We start from the raw sequence: 23,568 nt of genomic DNA on the forward strand, positions 1-23,568 counted from the left end.
AAAACTCAGTTTGTGTCTTTTTTTTAACCACATGATAAAATAAATTTCATGTGGATTAGAATTAAATAGAAAATGAAACAATATTGGTGAGTCTGATCTCTTGATTTGGAAGAGACTTTGTAAGCAGAAAGGCAATGGACCAAGTTACAACAGAAGACTCTGTTAGATTTGATTACATATAGGTTTAAAATGTCTGAAACAATAAAATAAATTAAAAGACCTATAAACTAGGGAAAATATTTACTTCAAGTTGACCAAAGACTTATTTATAAGACCATCAATCAAAAAGATACCAGTTGCAAAATGGACAGAAGTTATAAAGAAAGAGAAAATTTAAATGATAATGATTTTTTTAAATTAAATACCATTAAAGTTGCTTTTAAATGGTAGTATTCTTCTGGGAAATATTTAGTGAGTTGGTCATTCTTTCTGGTTGAACCTTTCTGGAAAAGGGAGAGCGTTCTGAAAAAGGTTAAGCCTTTCTGGAAAGCCATTTAGCAATATTGTATATTCTAGTAAATACATTTCTAGGAATGTGTCCTGAAGAAAAATTAGAAATGCAGTTGAAGCTTTTTTGCAAAAGTTTTCTTTGAGAGATTATTTATAATGGCAAAAAAAAGTAACCTAAAAATCAGTAAAGGGAAATGACCAAATAAATATTGTACAATCACAATAGAAAGCTTTTATAATTGTTAAAAATTAGATTTAGAAAATGATTTTAATATCATGGGAGAAAACTAGGATATAGAACTGAGTATATAACCATATACCTGGGATATCACCTTTGTAAAACACATGCACATATATATGCATAGAAAAATTTATTTATGTACTTAGAAGGATATACACCAAAATATTATATCAATTATCTTTTGAGTGGTGGTACTCTGGAAAAGCTTGATTTTCCTTTTTGAATTTACCAGATTTTTTTTTATCAATCTACTTTTATAATTAGAAAAGGAAAAAAACCTTATAAAAGAAGTTAATTCTTAGGTAAGAAAATCTATTGTTTATTTGAAGTGATATGAAGTATCCTCTTCTTCACCTTCGTTATAGCCACTTAAATGGATGTTCCCTGGAAATGCTAAGCAGACCCTCCCTACTTATCACAGATTCATTTAATGCTACGTATGTGCAGCCCAGGAGAAAACAAAGAGACGAGCAACTTCTGAGTATGTATTGCGTACTGTCCTTTCTACAGAGCTGTGGAAGTGCAGGGTACTATGAATTACTGTTTGTTCTGTTCTGTTTGACATTTTTCTTGTCATCAGAGATTGGCTACCTCTAGTATTTTTGAAAAAATATTATGTGACCATATCAATATTTTTACAAAAAGATGCTTTAGTTGGCTTGAATTTAACATCTGTAGGATAGGTATAAAGATTGGTTTCTTCCTGCCATTCAGCACGTAGCTAGCTCTCCCTGGTGTCACTGGTGTATGTCTAGGGAACATTCAAATATATAAAGATCTCAGACAAGTCTACTAGAAAAATATTTACACTCTGAAGGAAAAATGAACAAAAGGAGGTAAATGAGGGTGCAAATAGTCTGCTGATTTTGGTGTTTGGGTGTTTTATGCTCTAATCTAGTAGTCTTGGATCTAGAGATGCATCTGGGCCATCTCTGGTTGCTTCTGCTTTGGCTTGAGCCCTATTACCTTATATTCTCTTTTTTGTAAGCTTCATGGGAGTTCATCAGGGAAAATTGGGTTCCATGTTCAACATGTTTGAAACCACTGCCTTCATTCATCTACTTAAAAAGTATGACATATAGTATGTTACTCTAACTTTAAGAAGGTTTTCAATTCTCGGCATTTTTTTATTGTTTGTTTTTGCTAGAGTTTGAGTTGACTAAATATTTCCAAGCAGACTTTCATCTAGAACGTCTTTTCTTGGAAGAGGGAATATTATTTATCTTTAGTTCTGTAGGCACACATACATATAAAACATGTATGTATTAATCTAAAGTATAAACGTGTGTACATAAATTTGGGAATTGTATTTAATAATGAAGTTCACTGAGGTAGGCAGGTGAGACCAGAGTGACCTGGAAACCCAAGGCTGATTGCGTTTGGCCTATTCACCCAGTTTTCTCAGTATACTCTACAAATGTCATTTTCTGTGTGTACTGTGGGTGAAACGGGTCGGAAACCACCGATTTATAATTTTTCAATGAAAAAAATTTAGAGTTAATGGCATTGTTATAAACTATAGTCTATAAGTAAACACATGGAGATAAAGTTATCTCTAATTTTATAGCAAAGTATTGTTATGTTCTATAAGGATTTTACTTTCTTGTCTCTAGCAAATGTCCTGGAAACACTTCGAGGTGATGGAAATGTATTAATAGCAGTGGACACTGCAGGCAGAGTTTTGGAACTTGCTCAACTCCTTGATCAGATTTGGAGAACTAAAGATGCAGGATTGGGTGTTTACTCGCTGGCACTCTTAAATAATGTCAGTTATAATGTGGTGGAGTTTTCTAAGTCCCAGGTTTGTTTTCATGTTATCATTTGTAATAAAGAAGTTTGCTACAGAGATTTGGCTTATGGAAAACAATGTCTTAATTGCCCTTTAGGTTTTCTTTTTGTGTTGAGGTTGATGATGATGATGTTGATGATAAAAACTGAAAATCAGCCACTTACTGTTCTGTACACTTTACATGTATTATTTCATTTAATCCTTATATAGCCTATGAAGTAGGTTCTATTTTTGTCCCCATTTTACAGATTCGGCAAGTTGCTTCTCTAATGCTTAGTATCACAATCTGTAAAATGAGGGCAAAAATAGAACCTACCTCATAGGACGTATTGAATAAATGTTAGAATCCATTTTCCTCTTCCTTTTGAATAAGCTCTTAAAGTAGCAGTCTCTGGGGTAAGGTATACATTCAGAACTTATATACAGCTTTCTAAATAAGATTTAAGGTGACATAACTGAAACATAATGCAAAATTAGATTTTTTAAAAATTTTATTTATTTATTATTTTTGGGGGGGTACACCAAGTTCAGTCATCTGTTTTTATACACATATCCCCATATTCCCTCCCTCCCTCGACTTCCCCCCACCCTCCCCATCCCAGTCCTCTAGGGCATCATCCATCGTCGAGTTGAACTCCCTTTGTTATACAGCAACTTCCCACTGGCTATCTATTTTACAGTTGGTAGCATATATATGTCTGTGCTACAGTTAAGGATGAACATTGGGCTGGGAAGCTCTGATGGGGGATAGAAGTAGACAATAAGCTGCTTGTCAACATGGTACAAATTTAAGCAACCATTGGTGGGAAAAAGACTTTAAAACAAGATAGAAATTGAACTCCTTGACTACTGTAGAATATATTGAAGTTAAAATATAGTATTTTCTAATTATTGTCACCTTTCCCCCTCATATTAGGTAGAATGGATGAGTGATAAATTGATGAGATGTTTTGAAGACAAAAGAAATAATCCATTTCAGTTTCGTCATCTCTCTCTCTGTCATGGTCTTTCTGACCTGGCTCGAGTACCTAGCCCTAAAGTGGTACTTGCCAGCCAGCCCGACCTGGAATGTGGATTTTCAAGGGATCTCTTTATTCAGTGGTGCCAGGACCCTAAAAACTCGATCATCCTAACTTACAGAACTACTCCTGGGACTTTAGCACGTTTCCTAATTGATAACCCTTCTGAAAAAGTTACAGAAATAGAGGTAAGTGCTCGTATGTGAACCTTATCCTAAAATTGTTTGGATATATACATGATATTTATAACAGTCAGTGACCAAAAATAAAACTTGAAGTTGTTTCAGGATTTTTATCAGACTAACAGTAGAGAGGCTTTAATAGCACACATTTCAGAGCTGCTTAATTGGAAATTCTCAATATTGAACCCTTCCATGATACCCTCTGGAACCGTATCTAGAGAGTGTGCATATATGCTCTATTCTCATTCGCTCTTTGAAAAGTTCCTTTCACATCCTTCCCATAATTGAAATCTGGCTATTTCCTAATGATTTCTTTTTCCTGTAGCCTTCTCTTTCATGTTTCGTATACTTTGAGTGCAGTAGGTATCCTTGTTCTGTGTTGCAGCTTTCAAGCCATTTCTTTTCCCTCTGTAGTTAATGCTGTCTTACTTGAAAATAAACTGACTCCTCCTTGTTTCAGACACTTACTGATCTCTTGGTCATTCTCTGTCATTCATAAGTGACTTTAGACCCTGGCGCACAGTCTTCCTGTCCACTCGTATGCCAGACTCCATTCTTGATGACTTTGGCCTCTATGTGTAGGATTTATCTAGTTCCTTTGCCCTCTCAGTTCTTTGACACCTTTTCTTTTCTTTTTCTTTTTTTTCTTTTCTCTCCTTTTCTCTTCTCTTCTCTTCTTTTTCAATATTTATTTATTTATTTGGCTGCGCTGAGTCTTAGTTGTGGCATGCGAGATATTTGTTGTGGCATGCATGTGGGATCTAGTTCCCTGACCAGGGATCGAACCCAGGCCCCCTGCATTGGGAGCACGGAGTCTTAACCAGTGGACTGCCAGGGAAGTCTTGACACCTTATTTCTTTTCTTTCTTTTTCTTTTTTTTTAACTCATTTATCTACTTTTAGACTGTGCTTTTACTTTTTTTTTTTTTAAGATTTATTTATTATTTTATTTATTTATTTATTTTTGGCTGCATTGGGTCTTCATTGCTGCGTGTGGGCTTTCTCTAGTTGTGGCGAGGTGGGGCTACTCTTCATTGCAGTGCCAGGGCTTCTCATTGTGGTAGCTTCTCTTGTTGTGGAGTGTGGGCTTTAGTAGTTGTGGCTTACAGGCTCTGTAGCGCAGGCTCAGTAGTTGTGGCACACGGGCTTAGTTGCTCCGAGGCATGTGGGATCTCCCTGGCCCAGGGATCAAACCCGTGTCCCCTGCATTGGCAGGTGGATTCTTAACCACTGCGTCACCAGGAAAGTCCCCCGACACCTGATTTCTTAATGATCTTTTCCTCCACTCCACCTCAGCTGTCCCTTCCCATGATCGTGCTGTCCACTCTCGTGATCATACCTTTAGCCTTGTTATGATTGCCAGATCTCTCCCTGAAGCATCCCGCTCTGGTCTCATAACTGACTTTCTCTAGTACTCTCATGCCAAGAATTCTTTGGTCCCATCGGGACTTTCAATTCATGAACCTTACCACTTCTACTAATCATCGTCGCTCCATCTTCTGGTCAATGGTCCAGCATTATTTTGCAGACACCTTTATCTTATTTATTTATATGAAGTGTAGTGTGATTTACGATGCAGGTATACAGCAAAGTGATTCAGTTATGCACATGTACATGTATATAGACTTTCTCAGATTCTTTTCCATTACAGGTTGTTACAAGATATTCAGATACCTATTACTCTTTCACTCTTCTTTCTGTTTATTGTACTTGCCTGGCAGAGCCCTGATTCTAGTTAAACCATTTGCTTAGTCCATGCCTATACCCAAGCAACCTGATGTTACTGCAGTTAAACACACGCTGTGTGGACAGGTTTCCCTTCACATTTTTGACGTCACATCTCAGAAGGGTACCCAACATCAGAACTCAGCAATCTGTGGGATATCCTTTTCCCATTCTTCAGTAAGACAATTCATACCTTCTTTCTCCTCAGATATCCTACAGCCCATCTCAGCCCTCACCTGTAGCACATAACCTTGTTTCAAACTTAACTAAGAAGTAGAAGCAGTCAGACAAGTTCTCTTACCTTCTCATCACTCAATAGCCTAACTTGTCCTGCATCTGCATTTACTGCTTTATCTCCTGTTACAGGAGCAACAGTAGCCAAATGACCATGATGCCAGAGGATCATTTTGCTTAATGACGAACCCATTAAATCTATCAATTTTTCAAAACTAATATTTGTAAAGTTTATAGCAATTGATACCGAATGGTTAATATTAATAGCTGCCAATGGTTAATATCACTTGTGCACAGTTTTAGATGACTACTTTTCATTTTGTCTTTTATAGCAGTGATTTTTTAAGATTTATTTTATGATTTATTTATTTATTTAATTTCGGCTGCACTAGGTCTTCATTGCTGCACGTGGGCTTTCTCTAGTTGTGGCGAGCGGGGGCTACTCTTCGTTGTGGTGTTCATGTTTCTCATTGCGGTGGCTTCTCTTGTTGCGGAGCACAGGCTCTTGGTGTGCGGGCTTCAGTAGTTGAAGCTCGTGGGCTCAGTAGTTGTGACTCACGGGCTTAGTTGCTCCTCGGTATGTGGGACCTTCCCAGCCCACGGATCAAACCCGTGTCCCCTGCATTGGCAGGAGGATTCTTAACCACTGTGCCACCAGGGAAGCCCTATAGCGGTGATTTTAAGGAATGTTTAATTTGTGAAAAGCTGCATGGTAAGCGTATTTTAGTCTTTAACTCTGCTTAAGAAAAGCATAAATAGTAACTAAAATCTGATATACATCCACTATAAAAACAGAATTGTTGAGGATGGATTCAGAGCACACGTACCAAAGTAAAATGCATGCTATCTTTGGGGCTATTAAAAGCTTAGAAATACAAAGTTAAAAGAAAATACGAAATTAAAACATTTGAAACAGTTTCATCAGATATGAAAGACTGAATTTGAAAATATTAATTACTAGAAATACAATGAAGGCTGGAATGTCACCTGAGGAATTAATAAAAGACTATTAAAAGTGGTTGAAGTTTGAAAAAAAATAGAAAATGACATTCAGAGCTGAAACTTGAAAATATTTTAGGTTTTTCATTTTTTAATAAGTAATACTTATGTCTAGGGTTCTTTGCGCTCTCATCTCATTAGGGATATTTCTTCTGTAGTCATTCTTTTCCTCTTCATTATCTATCCCCTTTTCCCTCTACTTGGTCACATCCAAAATAATTTTACTATTCCTCCTCCCCTATTCCCAAACTTGTTCTTATCTGTCTTCCTCATCTCATGGAATAGCAGCACTTTCCACATATTTACTCAAGCCCTAAATATAGAAACTTTAAAAATGTTCATTGAGGTATAATATATACTGAAAAGTTTACATATTGTAAGTGTACAGCGTGATGAATTTTCACAGCTTGAACACAGCTGTCTAGCTTATACCCAGATCAAGAAAGAGACTATTACCAGTACCCCAGACGCTCCCTTCCTTATCCTTCGTATCCTTCCAAGGTTAACCACTATCCAGACTTCTAATGCACAGATTATTAAAATTTATTTTCAATTCCTTACATTTCTCTCACTACCCATATCCAGTCCAGCCACAAGTCCTATTGACTTGACCTCCAGATATATCCTAAATCTGTCTACTTTTCTCCAGCCACACTCCCATCATCCTAGCCCATGCTAACTGGTCTTGCCTGGACTGTGTAATAGTTTCCTGATTGGTTGCACTATTTTTACTTTTATACTCCCTTAATCCTTTCTTCTTATAGCGGCCAAAGAAATATCTTTCCCTTTTCCTCTGTCTCTGTCTGTCTCTGTCTCTCTCTCACACATGTTATTGTGGTAAAACCACACAACGTTAAATTTATCATCTGAACCATTTTTAAGGGTCCAGCACAACAGCGTTAACTGTATCAACATTGGTGTACAACAGAGCTCTAGAACTTTTCATCTTGCAAAACTGAAGCTCTATACCCATTGAACAACTCCTGAAGGCATCTTTTAAGAATTCATCATTTCATGTCACTCCCTTGCTTAAACCCTCAGGTGGCTTCCTTCTACTCTTTGACTAAAATCTGGACTCCTTACCCGGGCTTTCGTGATCCCACTGATGTGATCTCCACCCACTTTTCTGACCATATCTCATTTCTATACTTTCTTTATGCTACACTGCTTCACTGCATCAGGGTCTCCTTCTGCGTCTGATGTTCCTTCCCAAGCTTTGCACTTGGTCACTCCTTGTCACTCAAGTCTCACTTTAAAGGTCACCTCCTCAAGTAGGCCTTCTCTGACTACCACTCTGCTACTCAGTGAGTTGCCATCCCATCACATGACTTTATTTTTCCTAGCTCTCATTACTATCTGGTATTTTCCTTGTTTGTCTTCCTTTTCCCACTACCAACTAGAATACAAGTTCCATGAGAAAGGGATCTTGTTTTTTAATATCTCTAGCACCCAAAACAGTGCTTGGTACGTTAAAGGTCCTCAGTAAATGTGTTGGTTGAATTCATGAATGACCAAATGAGTCAATATGCAATAAACCAGATTTCTGATCATGTTAGATAAGAGTTTTCTATGTATGGTATTTTTTCATCTGCATTTTTTGAGTCAAATCTTACTCATTTAAAAAAGAGTAAAAACAGTAAATGAATAAGGATTAATGAACTGGAATAGATTTGATTAGGAAAAAGGAATAACTTGGAGGTAATACAGTGATGGACTAGGAAGAAAAGTATCTTATGGTTGATTATTCTAGAAATCTGTTTTTGAATATAGCCATTAATTTTAGATATCTTAAATGAGAAATAAGATGGAGAGTAAAATTTATTATAGCAATAGACATAAACTAAATTATGGGGTAGATGTTCTGTCAAAGTTTATCTGTGGTTAAGACAGACATCTGTGTAAATTGCTGAGAGTGTGTACTACAGGAAAATAATGACACTTTTGTAAATTGAACTTATTTCCAAGTAAGCTGCCAGGCAAATGTGGGATGCCAGATGTAACATGTAAATCACTCTTTCAGCCTGTATAGTAGAATCATTTGATCTTGGTTTAATTCTTTTTTGTTACTTTTTATTTTAAAATAATTTCAAAGTTAACAGAAAAAGTTGTAAAAAGGGTATACCCAGGTTTCCCAATTGTCAATATTTTATTGCATTTGCCTTATGACTTTTTTTATATATTTAGACATAGCATTAGATATTTTTTTGAAAGTAAGCTGCAGGTATTCCATCATTACCTCTAAACACAGCTGTGTGTATTACCTAGAAACAAGGACACTCTCCTGCGAAACTATAGTATGTCCAATGAAATAAGGAAATAAATACTGATACCATACTGCCATTTCATCCACTGACCCCCCTCTTGACTTCTGCTGATTGCTCCAGCAGTGTCCTTTATAATTACCCTTTCCTTTTTTGTTCAGAATCCCATCCAGGATTACACATTACATTTAGTTGTCATGACTTGACATTTTTGAAGCATGTATGTTCTAGATTTTTTTCTTCTATTCACATACAAATATCTATATGATTTTTTAAAAAAAGAAATGGGGCCAAGTTATCCACATATTTTTGAACAATGAAACTATTCGTAGATACAGATTTACCTTATTCAATCCTTGGTATAATAAACGTTCAAATGTTTCTGAATAAGTGGATGAGTTCTTTTTTAGTAATTCTTTAATAATACATTATGTATGTGTGCTTTAATTATTTAATCCAGTGATTCCCAAAAGTATGGTGCAAGGACTCCTGGGGGCTACCTGAGACCCTTTCATGGATTCTACAAACTGTTTTTCATGATAATATTAAGATGCTATTTGTCCTTTACTGTGTCTATGTTTATATTGACGAGTGAAAGCAACGGTGGGTAAAGTGCTGCTGCCTTAGCATAAATCAGGGCAGTGGCTCTAAACTGTATTAATCACTGTATTTTTCATCACCACACACTTGTAGTTCAAAAAAAAAAAAGTCAGTTTCACTTAAGCATGTCCTTGATGAAGCAGTAAAAGTTATTAACTTTATTAAATCCTTTTAGTAAAAAGTTTTTTGTTTTTTTGTTTTTTTTAATTATTTTATTTTATTTTTTTGGGGGTACACCAGGTTCAATCAACTGTTTTTATACACATATCCCCATATTCCCTCCCTTCCTTGACGCCCCCCCCCCTCGAGTCCCCCCCACCCTCCCTGCCCCAGTCCTCTAAGGCATCTTCCCTCCTCGAGTTGGACTCCCTTTGTTATACAACAACTTCCCACTGACTATTTTACAGTTGGTAGTATATATATGTCTGTGCTACTCTCTCGCTTCTTCTCAGTTTCCCCTTCACCCCCCGCCCCCTCCCATACCTCAAGTTCTCCAGTCCATTCTCTGTATCTGCATCCTTGTTCTTGTCACTGAGTTCATCAGTACCATTTTTAGATTCCGTATATGTGAGTTAGCATACAATATTTGTCCTTCTCTTTCTGACTGACTTCACTCTGTATGACAGATTGTAGTTCTATCCAGCTCATTACATATAGCTCCATCTCATCCCTTTTTATAGCTGAGTAATATTCCATTGTATATATATGCCACATCTTCTGTATCCATTCATTTGTTGATGGGCATTTAGGTTGTTTCCATGTCCTGGCTATTGTAAAGAGTGCTGAAATAAACATTATGGTACATGTTTCTTTTGGGATTATGGTTTTCTTTGGGTATATGCCCAGGAGTGGGATGACTGGATCATATGGTAGTTCTATTTGTAGTTTTTTAAGGAACCTCCAAATTGTTTTCCATAGTGGCTGTACCAACTTACAGTCCCACCAACAGTGCAGGAGAGTTCCCTTTTCTCCACACCCTCTCCAACATTTGTTGTTTCCAGACTTTGTGATGATGGCCATTCTGATTGGTGTGAGGTGATACCTCATTGTGGCTTTGACTTGCATTTCTCTGATGATGAGTGATGTTGAGCATCTTTTCATGTGTGTGTTGGCCATCTGTATGTCTTCTTTGGAGAAATGTCTATTTAGGTCTTCTGCCCATTTGTGGATTGGGTTATTTGCTTTTTTGGTATGAAGCTGCCTGAGCTGCTTGTATATTTTGGAGGTTAATCCTTTGTCCGTTGTTTCATAGGCAATTATTTTTTCCCATTCTGAGGGTTGCCTTTTAGTCTTGTTTATGGTTTCTTTTGCTGTGCAAAAGCTTTTAAGTTTCATGAGGTCCCATTCATTTATTCTTGATTTTATTTCCATGATTCTAGGAGGTGGGTCAAAAAGGATGTTGCTTTGATGTATGTCAAAGAGTGTTCTGCCTATGTTTTCCTCTAGGAGTTTTATAGTGTCTGGCCTTACATGTAGGTCTTTAATCCATTTGGAGTTTATTTTTGTGTATGGTGTTAGGAAGTGTTCTAATTTCATTCTTTTACATGTTGCTGTCCAATTTTCCCAGCACCACTTATTGAAGAGGCTGTCTTTTTTCCACTGTATACTCGTGCCTCCTTTGTCAAAGATAAGGTGCCCATATGTGTTTGGGCAAAAGTTTTTTTTTTTTTTTTTTTTTTTTGATAATCTGGGTGCCAAGATGGGAAGTATACGCAAGCACCTGTGTTACATACTAAAGTACGATGTTTATCTTGAAGAAAATAACTTGTGTAATTGTTTGAGTTGTTGAATTAAACTAGCTACTTTTTTTCCTGGAACACCGTTTTTACTTGAAGTAATGACATGATTATTCAGATTTGGATATTTGGCAAATATTTTCCCAGAAATGAATAATTGAGCTTGTGACTCTAAGGAGAACAACTGACAGCATTTCTTGCCTCAGTCTGATAAAATTGAAACTTTCAAATGAAAATTAGAATTTTGGAAAACTTATGCCCTGTCACTGTGAGATTGACAACTTAAAAGACTTTTCTGATGAGATTGGTGGTGATATATGCAAGTGTGATTTTTAAAAATATTGTCAATATTTGTAAGATCTGTGTAACTTAGTGAACTAGTATTTTCCAAATAACTAATGCATAAAGTTGCAAAATAATGTACAAGTAAAAAATCCAGTCAAATTGTAAGATAAATCAGTAAATTTTAATGTAACAGAGTACAGAAGTTATTGATATGCTTACAGATTCCACATTACAGCTAACCTTTAAGAAACTACCACTTTTTGAGTTTAATGTAGTATCAGAGAAGAATATTCATGAAAAGGCTATATAAAATTTTTTTCCAACTGTTCATCTGTGTGAGGCTGAATTTTCCTCATATACTTCAAACAAAGCAATATATTGCAAGAGATTGAATGCAGAAGCAGATATGAGAATCCAGCTGTCTTCTATTGAGCTAGATTATTAGACTTGCAAAAATGTAAAAGAATGCCATACTTCTTAGTAATTTTTTTTTTTTTGCTTTGGAAATTGATTATCTTTTGTAAAAAAAAATGATGTTAATGTTAACATATAATGAATGGTTTTATTACTTTTTAATGATGAGATAAATATTTTTAAAATCTCTCAGTTTTAATTTCTGATGTGATAAATATTAATAAATATAACCTACAAAACCCAGAAATTCTTTGGGGTTCTTACTAATTTTTAATAGTCTAGGGACTTCCCTGGTGGCCCAGTGGTTAAGAATCTGCCTGCCAATGCAGGGGACACGGGTTCAATCCCTGGTCCAGGAAGATCCTACATGCACCACAACGAAGAGTAGCCCCTGCTCGCCACAACTGGAGAAAGCCCGCTCACAGTAACGAAGACCCAGTGCAGCCAAAATAAATAAATAAATAAATTAATTAATTAAACAAAGAGTCTAAAAGAGATCAAAAAGTTTGAGAACTACTGATTTAATCTTTTCCATGTTGATGGATTTTAAGGTTGTGTCCAGTTTTTTACTATTACAAACATTGCTGCCATGGCTTTTTTTTTCCTTCATGTTTGTGTGATCATTTCAGTAGGATAAATTCCTAGAAGTAGAAATGCTGTGTTAAATGAGAAGCACATTTTAGGTTTTGAATGTTGACAGATTGCCGTCTAACATAGTTGTGCTTATTTTCCCATAGTGGATGAAAGTACCCTTTCCCCGTTAGTAATTAGCATTGGCAACTTTATGAATTAAAAGATGGTATTACATTTAAAAATTTTTGCATTTTTCAAAAATCATTAGTAAAATTAGATATCTTTAAAAAATATCTATTTATCTATTTATTTATTTATCTGTTTATTTATTTATTTATTTCTTGGCTGCATTGGGTCTTCATTGCTGCTCATGGGCTTTTCTCTAGCTGTGGCAAGGGCAGGCTACACTTCGTTGCAGTGCCTGGGCTTCTCACTTCAGTGACCTCTTTTGTAATGGAGCACGGGCTCTAGATGCACAGGCTTCAGTAGTTGTGGCTCTCTGGCTCTAGAGCACAGGTGCAGTAGTTGTGGTGCATGGGCTTAGTTGCTCCAAGGCATGTGGGATCTTCCTGGACCAGGGATTGAACCCATGTCCCCTGCACTGGCAAGCAGATTCCCATGGTTATTAGTTGTTTTCCTTATTTTATAAATTGCTTGTATATCATTTTGTCCTTTTTTGATGTGTTGATTATCTTTTTCTTAACTGATTTGGAAGAGCTCTTAGGAAAAAGTAGCTTCTGATAGTCAAATAGTGCTGCAAATAATTTTCTCAGTTTCTTGTAATTTCATGAGATTTAAAATGTCAGAGTTTTTTTTGGTTTTTTTTTTCCTGTCACCGTTTTTATTCACCTTTTCTTTTGGGTTTTATGTCATGGGTAGGCCTCATCTACTTCAAATTATAAAACTACCTTTTTGTATTTTCTTTTCCTGATTGGTGATTTTTAACCAGTTTGATTTAAATTAAACCCCTCCTACAGCTCAATTTTAGTACTAATCTAAATAGGATCTGTAATTGCACATAATGGAAACGTGAATAATTTCAGAGGAAAATTTAGTTTAAAGAAGATGAATCAATTTAGAGATTTGATGTATCTCACACCCCACTGCCCTAACCGCCTGATATTGATATTTCCTTTCATCTGCTATTTTTCTGTAGTTGAGGAAACGTGTGAAACTTGAAGGGAAAGAACTTGAAGAATACTTGGAAAAAGAGAAACTAAAGAAAGAAGCTGCTAAAAAACTTGAGCAGTCAAAAGAGTGAGTTGTTTTCAGACAGATTAGGAGTTTATATAAGTAATTTGAGAACTTATTTCTAGACAAAAACATTTAATTGAAAATATTTAAATTCTCTTTTGACTCTGTTACTTCTGTTACATCTTTCCAGTGGTGCCTAGAACACTAAATTCTTTCAGTGCTAATCTTAATACATGTTTATTAAGTGGCAGTTAATGTTATATTTCACAAAATATAAATCCAGTAATATCATTATCATTGAATTAATAGTGAATGTTAATTTAATAATAATTTCTAAATATTAATTAAAAATCTCTTGAGGACTTTGTGACCTGTATCTTTTCCCAAACCCCCTTAGAGCAGACATAGATTCCAGTGATGAGAGTGACGTTGAGGAAGACATTGACCAGCCATCAGCTCATAAGACTAAGCATGACCTGATGATGAAAGGTGAAGGTAGTCGTAAAGGAAGTTTCTTCAAACAGGCGAAAAAGTCTTATCCTATGTTTCCTGCCCCAGAAGAAAGAATTAAATGGGATGAATATGGAGAAATTATCAAGTATGTGAGCAAAACAAGCTTTCCTTTCTTACAGGTTGCAGGTAGTAACCGTGTTACCATTTGAGCTCAATGAATTTGGTCTTTCTGGTCATCAGGTACTTAGTTCCTGAGTCTCTCAGCTTGTAGTTTGAAATGTAAAAATAGAAAGGTTGAGGAACATCTAGAGAGTGAATATTAAAGGAAAATGGTGTTTCACATACTTAGGTATGTAAAATGTTTAAAAAGATGATCAGAACTCTTTCCCTCCTCCCCGTGTGAAAAGAGGGTAAGGGACGTGCACTGGAGAAAGACAGGATAGGAAGAACTTTTGATGGCTAGGGTTGTGTTAAGTTTGGGAAATGGGTTATGTCTCAAGCAGTGTTGCACACATATTTTAGTTACAGGAAGAATAGGAGATAGCATGAGTGGAACTGTGGAAAATCTACAAAATCTATACCACTATTAGAAATACAACTGAAATCTCACGTATACAACTGAAATCTCACGTTCTAATCACAGATTTGAAAATGCTGCTATCCTGAATAAAGATCAGTAAATTTCAAATGCCTTAGCACAATGCACAACGTCTTTCACAATTTGGTTTCTCCCTACTTTTCTATTATATTTCTCTCTGTTTCTGTTACGTTAGTGTGTGTTCTCCACTCTGGTGGTACCAGCCTTCTCTAGTTTGCTCCTGCTCAGCTTTTTCGTGTCATGCCTTTACACATGTTTTTCCTTCAGCCTTGTTCTACCTTCCCATCCCAGGCTTTCAGGCTGCTGAATCTGGGCTCACAAACTACTGGAAAACTTTCCTTTTTCTCCCCTGCCACCCCAACACAGTTAGTTCCCTCTCTTTTACTTTCTTTGCTCTCCAGTAATGCTGCCTTGAGCATATGGTCTTATGTCATCCTTGGATTTAATTAGGAAAATTCTCCTGTTTACTTGGCCCTCTAAAATAGTAGGGAGAAAAACTAACAGTCTGAACAGTATTGGTGAGTTTGCTTTTACCATCCCACTTCATTAGTGATCAGTCTGTTAAGCATATGGACAGTGCTCTTTAGCTTCAGTTTGCTTATCTGAAAAGTAGGGGTAAGAATAAAATGAGGTTGTGCTTTTAAGTCACTTGGCATAGAACCGAACTCATAGTAAATACACTTTAAGTGGTTGCTGCTACAGTTGTTCTGTGGATTACAGTTGGAGATACTGGACTCCTGCAGCAATCTAGGTGTTAGGTGACAGGGGCCTGGATTCTCAGAGAGGAATCTGAGGGGATTTGCGGGTAGGGCATGATATATATAGAGATTAGAGAGAATGTTAAAAAAAAGAGTTTGCTTTTTAATTTTAACTTAGAACTCTCTTCTGATTTTGGAAAATAGATGTGCTAGTAGTTTGTTGAAATAACGATGAATGCTTTTGAGGGAGCTAATGATTTTGTATCTCGGTCTTCTCTGTAATGTGTAAAAATGGAGAGTCATCTGCTCAGGCAGGGAAGGAATAATGGGAACCAAGGAAACCAAAGGAGATCTGCGATTTATAAGGATTTGAAATTGACAAGAGACACCACAGAAATTGAGAAAAAGAATTACTGAAACAAGTGCAGGGCCAGGTTGCAATAGTACTTATGATAGCCACTAAGGTCTTCTAATGGCCTGTCTAGGTAGGGCCTTTTCACCCACTCACATGGTGTAATATAAGTGTACTCTTTAATGGTCATGAAGAAAATAATATATGCACTCATCTGATAATTGATATTGTAAAGTTGCATTGGCTTTGGATCAAATGTATATTTGAATCTTGAGATATGTGAGGAGGCTAAAAATTCTGCCATCTACTAATTAGTTGTATATGTTAAGTAATATTAGCTTGTTTGTTACTACTTCTAATTAGAGACTTATTATTTAGACCAGAGGATTTCTTAGTGCCAGAACTTCAAGCTACTGAAGAAGAAAAAAGCAAATTAGAGTCTGGCCTGACAAATGGAGATGAACCCATGGATCAGGATTTATCTGATGTTCCTACTAAGTGTATTTCTACAACAGAATCTATTGAAATAAAGTAAGTGCTTTTGTTGCATTTTGAAAATAGATTATGAGGTAAAATTTCAAGCTCTTGAATTACATAATTTACATTGTTTCAAAAGTGAGATTTCCGAATATCCTGTGGTTTGTGCTTTTAAATTTTAATTTTTTTTCTTGTGAAGTATGGTTATTTTTTCCCTTCATTAATAATATTTGAATGAATAAGTGAACTGGTAGTGAGGGAGGGTTAAAACTTTTTATTTTTTTTTTTAAAGATTTATTTATTTATTTATTCTGGCTGCACTGGATCTTTGTTGCTGCATGAGGGCTTTCTCTAATTGTGGCGAGTGGGGGCTACTCTTCACTGTGGTGCGCAGGCTTCTCATTGTGTTGGCCTCTCCTGCTGCGTAGCATGGGCTCCAGGCATGTGGGCTTCAGCGGCTGCAGCACGTGGGCTCAGGAGCTGTGGCACGTGGGCTCCCGAGCACAAGCTCAGCAGTTGTGGCACATGGGATCCTCCAGGCTCAGGGATTGAACCCGTGTCCCCTGCATTGGCAGGCGGACTCCCAACCACTGCGCCACCAGGAAAGTCCCACACTGTGTCTTAAAAATACCATTGTGAACCTTTTTTTCCCCTTTCTGTTTAGTGCAGTTAACACCAGCAAATGATCATTTTGGAATATATATTTTTTTAAGTTATCAGAGAACAAAGTGGCTTATTTGTCTAGTGGTATCATTTAGTACACATTCTTGGGTATAGCTAAGAGCTCAGTAATCATTAACAATATAACACGTGTATATTTCTCAAATCCTTATTCTACATATTGATGCGTTTCTTTCCTGATGGTAAAAGCCATTAAAAACCTAATTTTAGAATTAACTTACCAGAAAAGTAAGCTTGAATGATCATCTAATTACAGAGCCAGAGTTACTTACATAGACTATGAAGGACGCTCCGATGGGGATTCCATTAAAAAAATCATCAATCAGATGAAACCACGACAGTTGATCATTGTCCATGGACCACCAGAGGCCAGTCAGGATCTTGCAGAGTGCTGCCGTGCATTTGGTGGGAAAGATATTAAAGTGTACATGCCAAAGCTGCATGAAACAGTCGATGCCACTAGTGAAACTCATATCTACCAGGTAAGTATGCCGGCATTTGAGCCACATAGAAGTAAGTACCTTTTGTTGCAGATTAAGACAGATTAGGAATATAGTGGTGAGTGAAACAAATGTGGTCCCTTGTCCTAGCAGATTTTATGGTCTGTGGGGCTTATTACAAGGAAACAGCATATATCACACTGTCATACCTCTGATAGAGGAAGTACAGGATGCTATGAGAATATAAAGAGGTGAGACGCCAACCCAAATTTGGGAGGTTTAGAAACAGTTTCCCAGAGGTAGTGGTAACTAGGCTGAATCCTAACGGATTTTATTTAGATGGGTTGTCAAGGTGGTATGTAGAGTGGTAAAGAGAGAGAGAAAAAGTATTCCAGGCAGAGGGAACCACATTTGTGAAAGTATAGAGGTGAGGGGAATGGTAAGTGTTCAGGAATTCAGAAGGTTTCTAAAAATTCACAAATGTTAAGGTTTATTCCTAATTGAAAAAAAAAATGGAGACAGGTACAGAAAACAGGAATGGCACAGAGGAGAGCTTGATTAACTCATGTCTGGTAGTGGGAAATGGTGTCAGTTAAGGCAGGAATGATGTTTGTATTTGTATTCCACAAATGGATTGGAATTCACCAGGCAGAAACGTCATTCTGGGCAGAACCAGAGGAAGCAGCTTTCCAAGAACATGGAGGTGTGAAACTACGTGATATAGTGTGGAAACCCTAAGCCATTCAGTGCTCTTGAAGTAGCATCGAATCCTAGGGGAATGAGACTTATCAGTGGTTCTCAGCCTCGGTTACACATCTGGAGAGCTGTGAGGGAGTCAAGGGGGCTCAATGTTCCGGCCTTAGTCTCACCAGTTATATTAGAATCACTGGAGGTGGGTCCCTGGCATTAATATTAAAAAAGCAAAACAAAAACAAAAACGTTGCCGTGTGGTCCCAATGTTCAGTCAAGGTTAAGAACCTTTACTTAGGAAAGTAGACAGGAGCCCTAATAATGTTACAGGCCATTAGGTCATTACTGGTTATGGTAAAGATCAGATGAGTGAAAGATCTGCAGATTTTATTACACAGTACTAGAGTTAGAAAATGATAATAATAGGTCATATTTAATTGTTAAGTTACACTCTGTGGGTTTTATTTCTCTCCCTCCCCTTTGCATCATATCTAGGTGAGATTAAAAGATTCACTTGTTAGTTCCCTTCAGTTTTGTAAGGCAAAAGATGCTGAATTAGCTTGGATAGATGGTGTCTTAGACATGAGAGTTTCCAAAGTGGACACTGGAGTTATTTTAGAAGAAGGAGAACTAAAGGATGATGGAGAAGACTCAGAAATGCAAGTGGATGCTCCTTCAGATTCTAGCTCAATAGCACAGCAGAAGGCCATGAAAAGTCTGTTTGGAGACGATGAGAAAGAAACAGGTGAAGAAAGTGAAATCATTCCTACTTTGGAACCCTTACCACCTCATGAGGTAAAAAGCATGTGCTGCTTCTCTCCCTCCCTTAATTTGTCGTCCTTTGAATTTTTTTTATAACGTTTTTAACCATTTAAAATATGTCATATATAGGCTCATTTTGGAGTTTTAAGAAAACTACTCAAGCTATATATCTGTGTGCGTGCGTTTGTGTCCTATATGGCTAGAGAATGAAAACGATAGTAAGGAAACCTTTAGTAAATCTTCACATAAGATACATACATGTTTCGTGTTCTGTTTTTCCAATATGGGTTTTTAAATATTAAGTTTGATGATGGTGAGGGTCACCTACCTGCCTGCCGTCAGGATATTTATAATTCTCTAAGAACATACTCCCGTGCTCCATTTTTATATGTTGTCGATTCAATTTAACCACTTTTAGTTTTGATATAGTTAGAAATCTTTTATTTAGTATAGGTATAGTTTTAGTCTAATATTTTATTTTCATGTTCTCAAGAGATATCTAGTTGACTGGCAGAACTTTCAGGTAATTAATTTACAACAATATTAAAACTATATTATGAGAGTCTTACACGACTCTCAAATGGTGTCTTTAGCCCTTCTGTGCAATGAAGAACAAAGAGATGGCCTCTGTCATTGGATTCCCTTCTAGTACAACTCTTGAAATTGTGGGGAGGAATTAGGAACTTTCTTCTCTCTGTGCTAAAGCTGGCATTCTTCAAAGCAACTTCAAAGTGGCAGCATCAGGTTGAACCGCTTGCCTTTCTGATTCGAAAACCCACGAGGGAGGAAGGAAAGTGGAAGTGGGGTCAGGGAGAATTATCCTCTGAACTGTATACAAAGGACTGGGATCTGGAAAATGAATTTTTGGTTCAGTTTTGCCTACTGGCACTCTGGTTGACCCCTTTAGGCAAGTGGGTGAGTGAAGAGCATAACATTATCAAACGTCTTTCTGTTATTATGAGGCATGACTAATGAAATGATTGTGAAACATTCAGAAAATGTGAAGGGCTTTGTAATGTTAAATAATGAGGTAAAATTCAGAATAACAACTTGGAATGTGATTTAGTCTTGAAATGATCTGTCAAAGGAATTCAGGGGATAATAGAAAATATGTTAGAGATGATGTGTTATTTCACTTTATTCAGTACAACTAGGTGTCTGGTGTTTTATTTGAAGTTCTTCTTTCCCCTTTAACCTTATGTAAGGTTCCTGGACATCAGTCAGTTTTTATGAACGAGCCAAGACTGTCGGACTTCAAACAAGTTCTTTTACGGGAAGGGATCCAAGCTGAATTTGTAGGAGGTGTACTTGTTTGCAACAATCAAGTAGCAGTCCGTAGAGTAAGTGCGTTTTCACTAAGGGCTGAATTGAACAAATGCTTCTGATGTTTTGTTATTTTGAATTCTGTAATTTTTGATTGAAGTAATTTTACAAACTGGAGATCAGTACTGTATATTCATAATGGTGACCTTGAAGGCTTTTAAAAGTGACTCTCAAAAATGCGATATGTAATTTTATTGTAAATTTTTGTTATTTGAATCCTTTGACATTTGTATCTATGTAAAATTCATGACTTGAAAATTAAATCCATATTCTGTGAATCAGAGCAATCCATTTCCTAATCAATCATAAAGTAATCTAGTTAATATATTTTGGTTATTATGTCTGCCTATTAGTGGATAGAAAATGTACTAACAAACTTATTATTATTATTTTTTTACTTGGTTTCTAGACGGAAACTGGACGCATTGGATTAGAAGGCTGCCTTTGTCAAGATTTTTATAGGATAAGAGACCTTTTATATGAACAGTATGCCATTGTGTAAAGGACATGATGTCAAGAAGTATCTGTTTGACCTTTCTAAGAAAAAAGGATTCTTATTCTAAGCTTTTGCTTTTTCATTTTGTAACATTCAAAAAGAATCTGCCAGAGAAACTTAACATGCATTAGATTTTTAAGAATGTAAATAGAAACCATATTGCTAATGCTCAAGTGAGCATGCTACCTTTTGGCTTTCAGAGTGATAGAGATCCTTACAAATGTGCAGGCCCTGGAGTTGAAGGTGATTGGCTTCCTTTACAGACCCCTTATTCTAGAAGGGCTTTTTACTTGAATAAAACAATGCAACTTAGCAAACCAGTTCATGGCCTTAGAGAAACATGTTTGCATGAATTCTTGCAAACTGTTTCTTACATTTTCTGGAATGAAAAGTGAGAATTTATTTTAAAAAGATGCTGTAAAAAAAACCTGATAAAACAGTTTTTTGAGGCCTATGTATTTAAAAAACAGAGAGTGTGTGTTGTAACTCCTGAGTTCCTATATGCAGTTTTCTTCACATGGAGCTTAACTGCTCCATGCCTACGTTTCCTAGTGATTCACTCTGCCGTGAGATGGTACACATTTGGTTCAGAAACCAGTTTTTATTTCTCCCATTTCTCGTTTTATCAAGATTTTGTTGTTGTTGTTCAGTTTGAATCATAACAGCATCATTTGAATATACAGAATTCAGAAAATCTCCTTGATATGTTCCAGTCTTAAAGGTCCTGCATACATTTTAAATACATGTTAACCATCAGCTAGGTTACTGTACTGGAGACTGTTTAGTGCTTTGCTTTTAGGGAAACAAATGTTGACCCTCACATTTTTATAAGGTAACAGTATAGTTAAAAGGTGTAAATGTTTTCATCTCTTAGGCTTGCTTTCTCCTAAGGCTGCCCAGGCAGTGGTTGGATTTTATATACATTACTACAGAAATAATACTGAAGTTGGATAAGGCCATTCTTTCTATGTTCATGTCTTTCTTGGGTGTAGCAGCCCTGATATGGTATAAACCACTTGTGATAAGAGTAAAAACAGTATATGCAATTTTCATTGAACTTAAAAATGAAAATCATGTCACCCTCTTGTAATCTGTTGGTGCTTTTTTAGAATGTGGCTTAATCATGACAGACCTTGATGTTTATTTCTTATCTATTTAAGCCCTCCTCTTTACACTTAAGCATTTTTAGAAGGATCAGACTTCTTATTTAACTTATATGGAACAACCCAGTGATATCAGATAAGAATTAATATTTCACTCTATTTCAGATGCTTACAAAGCTTTTACTGTGAGTTAGATTGTTAATGCAAAGCTTACAGCCTTCTGGTACTGAAAACCAGGTACACAAAACAATGTTACAGAAGATGAAGATAAAGAGTATGTTTTCTTTGTAGAGCTTTGAAAAAAAATCACTTAAATTCTTACTACTGAATGGAGTAAGCCTAAAATCCTATTTATATTCCAGGGAAAAGAAAGTCTGCGTTTGTTTCATGGCTTAAAGGATCTGGTTATACATATCACATTGCAATACTGATATTGAAAAATTGTCTTTTGCCTAGCATTTTTATTTTCCTATGAACAGGAATTCAATTTTAAAGTACTACTTGAAGATGGCTGTGCTAACTAACATCAGTACAGGGGCAGTATTTTTACGTGTTTCTAGATGACAATATTACTAACATTTCTAAAATGAAGGTGTTTGTTTAGTCTCAGTTACTTAAGAAAAATATAAATTTTAAAAAGGACTCTGAGATAAATCATGAACTCAGAGGAACTTTCAAATCGTCATTGTCTGTCAGAAGCAGAATAAATACAATGGACCATCAGCTGGTATCTATAAATAATTTGGTTGAAAAGAAATGCTATTGTAGTATTTGTTGCAGTGAGATTATAAATGTCAAGTATCACTGCAAACTTTCCATATTTTCATGAATCGGTAGGTGGCCTGAAGCAGAAGTGAGGGAAGCAGTTTTCTAAGGAGGGCCTTTTCCTTTTCAAAAAAATTTGAGATACGAGTCACATACCTTTAAAATTTCCTCTCCTGAAGTTGCATTTTTTTTTTTTTAGTATATTTACAGAGCTGTGCAACCATTACCACCATCTAATTCCAGAACACTTCATCACCCCAAAAAGAAACTCCATACCCATTAGCAGTCACTCCCCATTCTCGCTTCACAGCCCCGGGCAACCAGTAACCTATTTTTTGTCTCTGTGAATTTACCTATTCTGGATTGTTCATAAAAATGGAATCATACAGTGTGGCCTTTTGTGTCTGACTTCTTTCATTTAGCATAACTTTTAAGATTCATCGATGTTGTGGCATGTATCAGTGTTCTTTTTGTGGCTGAATAATACTTCATGTGGATACACCACATTTTGTTTATGTACTCATCAGTTGAGAGACATTTGGTTTGTTTCCACTTTTTGGCTATTACGAGTAATGCTGCTATGAACATTTGTGTACAGGTTTTTTTGTGTGGGCATATGTTTTCAATTTGGGGAGGCATATATGTAAAAGTAGAATTGCTGGATCATATGGTAACTCTGTGTAACCTTTTGAGAAATTGCCAGACTGTTTTCCAAAGTGATTGCACCATTTTACATTCCTACCAACAGCGTATGAGGATTCCAGTTTCTGCATGTCCTCAGCAACACTGGTTGCTCACCATCTCTTTTATTTTAGGTGGTGTGTATGAAGAGGTATCTCACTGTGGTTTTGATTTGCATTTCTCTAGTGACCAGTGATTTTGAGCTTCTATTCTGTACTTATTGGCCGTTTGTATATCTTCTTTGGACAAATGTCTGTTCAGATCCTTTGCCTATTTTTAAATTGGGTTACTTATCTTTTTTATTGTTAAGTTAAAGAGTTTTTTATACACTCTGGATACTAAACCCTT

General features: G+C 36.3%; 1 protein-coding gene across 2 annotated transcripts in view; it reads left to right on the top strand.

Moving 5' to 3' along the window:
• The window catches only part of CPSF2 (cleavage and polyadenylation specific factor 2), a 34,458-nt gene extending 11,533 nt beyond the window's left edge, over window positions 1-22,925 (top strand). For both annotated transcript variants that reach the window (XM_057731914.1, XM_057731915.1), the window contains exons 7-16: window positions 1,057-1,172; window positions 2,305-2,492; window positions 3,397-3,687; window positions 13,664-13,764; window positions 14,099-14,299; window positions 16,181-16,333; window positions 17,217-17,442; window positions 18,586-18,885; window positions 20,058-20,192; window positions 20,585-22,925. In XM_057731914.1, coding sequence (XP_057587897.1) covers window positions 1,057-1,172; window positions 2,305-2,492; window positions 3,397-3,687; window positions 13,664-13,764; window positions 14,099-14,299; window positions 16,181-16,333; window positions 17,217-17,442; window positions 18,586-18,885; window positions 20,058-20,192; window positions 20,585-20,677 — 1,804 coding nt within the window. In that variant the 3' untranslated portion in view covers window positions 20,678-22,925. The remainder of the gene's footprint in view (window positions 1-1,056; window positions 1,173-2,304; window positions 2,493-3,396; window positions 3,688-13,663; window positions 13,765-14,098; window positions 14,300-16,180; window positions 16,334-17,216; window positions 17,443-18,585; window positions 18,886-20,057; window positions 20,193-20,584) is intronic.
• Window positions 22,926-23,568: the final 643 nt, after the last annotated feature.

Source organism: Hippopotamus amphibius, chromosome 4 (assembly GCF_030028045.1).
Source record: "Hippopotamus amphibius kiboko isolate mHipAmp2 chromosome 4, mHipAmp2.hap2, whole genome shotgun sequence".
Taxonomy (NCBI): Eukaryota; Metazoa; Chordata; class Mammalia; order Artiodactyla; family Hippopotamidae; genus Hippopotamus; species Hippopotamus amphibius.